This window comes from Orycteropus afer, unplaced genomic scaffold (genome assembly GCF_000298275.1).
Source record: "Orycteropus afer afer isolate SDZICR_OR568_19922 unplaced genomic scaffold, OryAfe1.0 scaffold00536, whole genome shotgun sequence".
NCBI lineage: Eukaryota > Metazoa > Chordata > Mammalia > Tubulidentata > Orycteropodidae > Orycteropus > Orycteropus afer.
Genome location: NW_006922123.1, coordinates 378,768 through 381,440, shown reverse-complemented (window position 1 = coordinate 381,440; position 2,673 = coordinate 378,768). Strand labels below are relative to the sequence as shown.

The following is a 2,673-nucleotide window of genomic DNA, read 5'->3' as shown; positions in this document are numbered from 1 at the left end:
TTTTAAATAAAGCCTGCTTAGAGACTAGTGTTTTAAAGAAAATAATTTGGAAGATATGAGATTGCACACAGTTTGATGAACATATTATAAAGAGTATAATTCAGATCCAGGCCTCTCAAAGTCTGGCCCATGGACCAACTGTACCAATTTGCTATTGATGATATTTGAAGACATAGATTTCTAGAATTAATCCTACTTCTACTGAATCAATGTTCCAATGGTTGGGTTAGAGATATCTGTAGTTTTCATAAGTGTCCCAGGTAATTCTGATGTTGGGTTGGGTTTAGGACATTTGGAGATAATAACTTCATGGGTCATTTTCAAATATAGTGCTATCATCTTTTCAAGATGTTCTCTTTTTCCCTAATACCCTTTTCAATGCATTCTTCACCTCTTTGTTCCTCAGACTGTAGATCAGAGGGTTGAGCATGGGATTGAAAAGACTGTGGAACAGGAGGAGGTATTTCTTCTGCTCTCCAGGGTTCCCATATCTGGGTCCAACATACGTGATAATGGCAGTGCCATAGAAGAGTCCAACCACACAGAGGTGGGAGGAGCAAGTGGAGAAGGCTTTCTGGCGCCCTTCACCGGACTGGATCCTCAGGATGGCACAGAGAATGTGAATGTAGGATATCACAATGGAGGAGAAGGGTCCCACCAGGACAGACACTGCCCCAGCCAGGACCACGATCTCATTAACGTGGGTGTCTGCACAGGCAAGCTTGAGAACAGCTATGATTTCACAGAAAAAGTGATTGATTTTTTGGGGTCCACAGAAGGGCAGTCGCAGAAGTAATACCAGATGAGTCAAGGACTGAAGGGCTGCAATGGCCCAAGAAATCACTGCCAGGGTGACACAGAACCTCCAGCTCATGATGGCAGAGTACTGGAGGGGGTGGCAGATGGCCACGTAGCGATCGTAGGACATTGCCACCAGAAGAAGACATTCAATGATAGCAAAAGTGAAAAAGAGGAAGGTCTGTGTGATGCAGCCAGCAAAGGAGATGGGTGTGGTGGGAGTCAGGAGGTTCACCAGCATCTGGGGCACCGTGTTGCAGGCGTAGGACATGTCAACAATGGCCAGGTGGGAGAGGAAGAAGTACATGGGGGTGTGCAGTCTGGGGTCCAGATAGATGAGCCCCAGGATGGCGCCATTCCCCAGCAGAGTGAAGGCGTAAGACAGGGCGAAGAGCCCAAAGAGGAGCAGCTGAAGCCTTGGGACAACAGGAAACCCCAGGAGGATGAACTCTGTGACGGATGTCACATTCTTTCCCATATCCCTGTGAAAGAGGAAATGGAGTTAATGTGCAAGGATTAAGAAAAGTGTTTTAAAACAGACTTATGTTAACTTGTTTGGTACTTTTTTTGTGAGGCAGGATAGTATTCAGAAACACCTGCAGTGAATTTAATATATTTTTTCGTAAATGAAACCTTGATTTGATAACCTTAAAATAATTAAAACATATGTGTGTGTGTATGTGTGTGTGTATACACTTACATATATACATAATTTTTGTTGTTGTTCTTGATGTTATTATTTGGGTGAAAATACAGACACAAAAAAATTTGCCAATGCAATCACTTCCACATTGGTAACCAATGACCTGACACCGTTCACCTTGTGCCACTGTTATCACTACCCCTTTCCAAAATATTCCACTACCGTGAACGTAAACTCAATGCGCCTCTCTCCCCAAACACTCCCTGGTAATCGTCAATCATTTTTGGCTTCTATAAAGCAGCTTATTTCATTAAAGTGCAGCCATACAGTGTTTATCGTTTTGCAACTGAATGACCGGCACACCTCCTCTTAGCGTGGGTTGTGCTTCGTTTGATTGCACTTCAGAGAGAATTGTGTTTTTTACGAATGGAAGGTTTGTGGCAACATGGTGTCAAGCAAGTCTCTTGCTGCCATTTCTCTAACAGCATGCGCTCCCTTTGTGTCTCTGTGTCATGTTTTGGTAATTCTCACAATATTTCAAACTTGTTCATAATGCCATTGCCCACTTAGCAGATTACACTGTAGAGATTACAGTACAGTGTGAGTATGCCTTTTACATACACTGGGAAACCAAAAACTTCACATGACTTGCTTCATTGTGGCATTTACTGTGTTACAGCAGTCTAGAACTGGCCCAACAATATCTCCCAAGTGTGACTGCATTGCACTTATCAAGTCTTCAAGCATCATCCTTGTTGTGGCATGCCTCAGAACTTCGTTTCTCTTTTCATTTACATAATAATCCTGATGTTCATGTTTTTTATAAAGACTACATTTTCAAATTAAATATTTTCATGAATTAAATTGTACCCGTGCCCTCCCAAATATGTGTCAACTTGGCTGGGCCATGATTTGGCAGTTAGGTAATGATGTCATCATCCCCTATGGCGTGCTCTGATGCGATCAGCCAGTTAAGATTCGGGTGGGATGGGACACCCTCACTCAGGTCATAGCCCTGATCACCAGATCAGGTGCATGGAAAGTCTCCCTGGGGTGTGGCCTGCACCTCTTTGATCTTCCAGGAGACAAAAGGAGAGAGAAGTGAGCAGACAAGGAGGGACGTGACTACCACTGAGAAGTAGAGCCAGGAGTAGAGTCCCTGTGCTGAGAACCTCCTAGACTCACAGGAAGATTGATGCCAAGACATGTGGAGATCTCTGAGGAATGCTGGG

General features: G+C 43.8%; 1 protein-coding gene across 1 annotated transcript; it reads right to left on the bottom strand.

Moving 5' to 3' along the window:
- Window positions 1-343: 343 nt before the first annotated feature.
- Window positions 344-1,285, bottom strand: LOC103209838 (olfactory receptor 13). Its single transcript, XM_007955731.2, has one exon. It carries the CDS (start codon window positions 1,274-1,276, stop codon window positions 344-346), a length of 933 nt encoding a protein of 310 aa, XP_007953922.1. The 5' UTR covers window positions 1,277-1,285.
- Window positions 1,286-2,673: the final 1,388 nt, after the last annotated feature.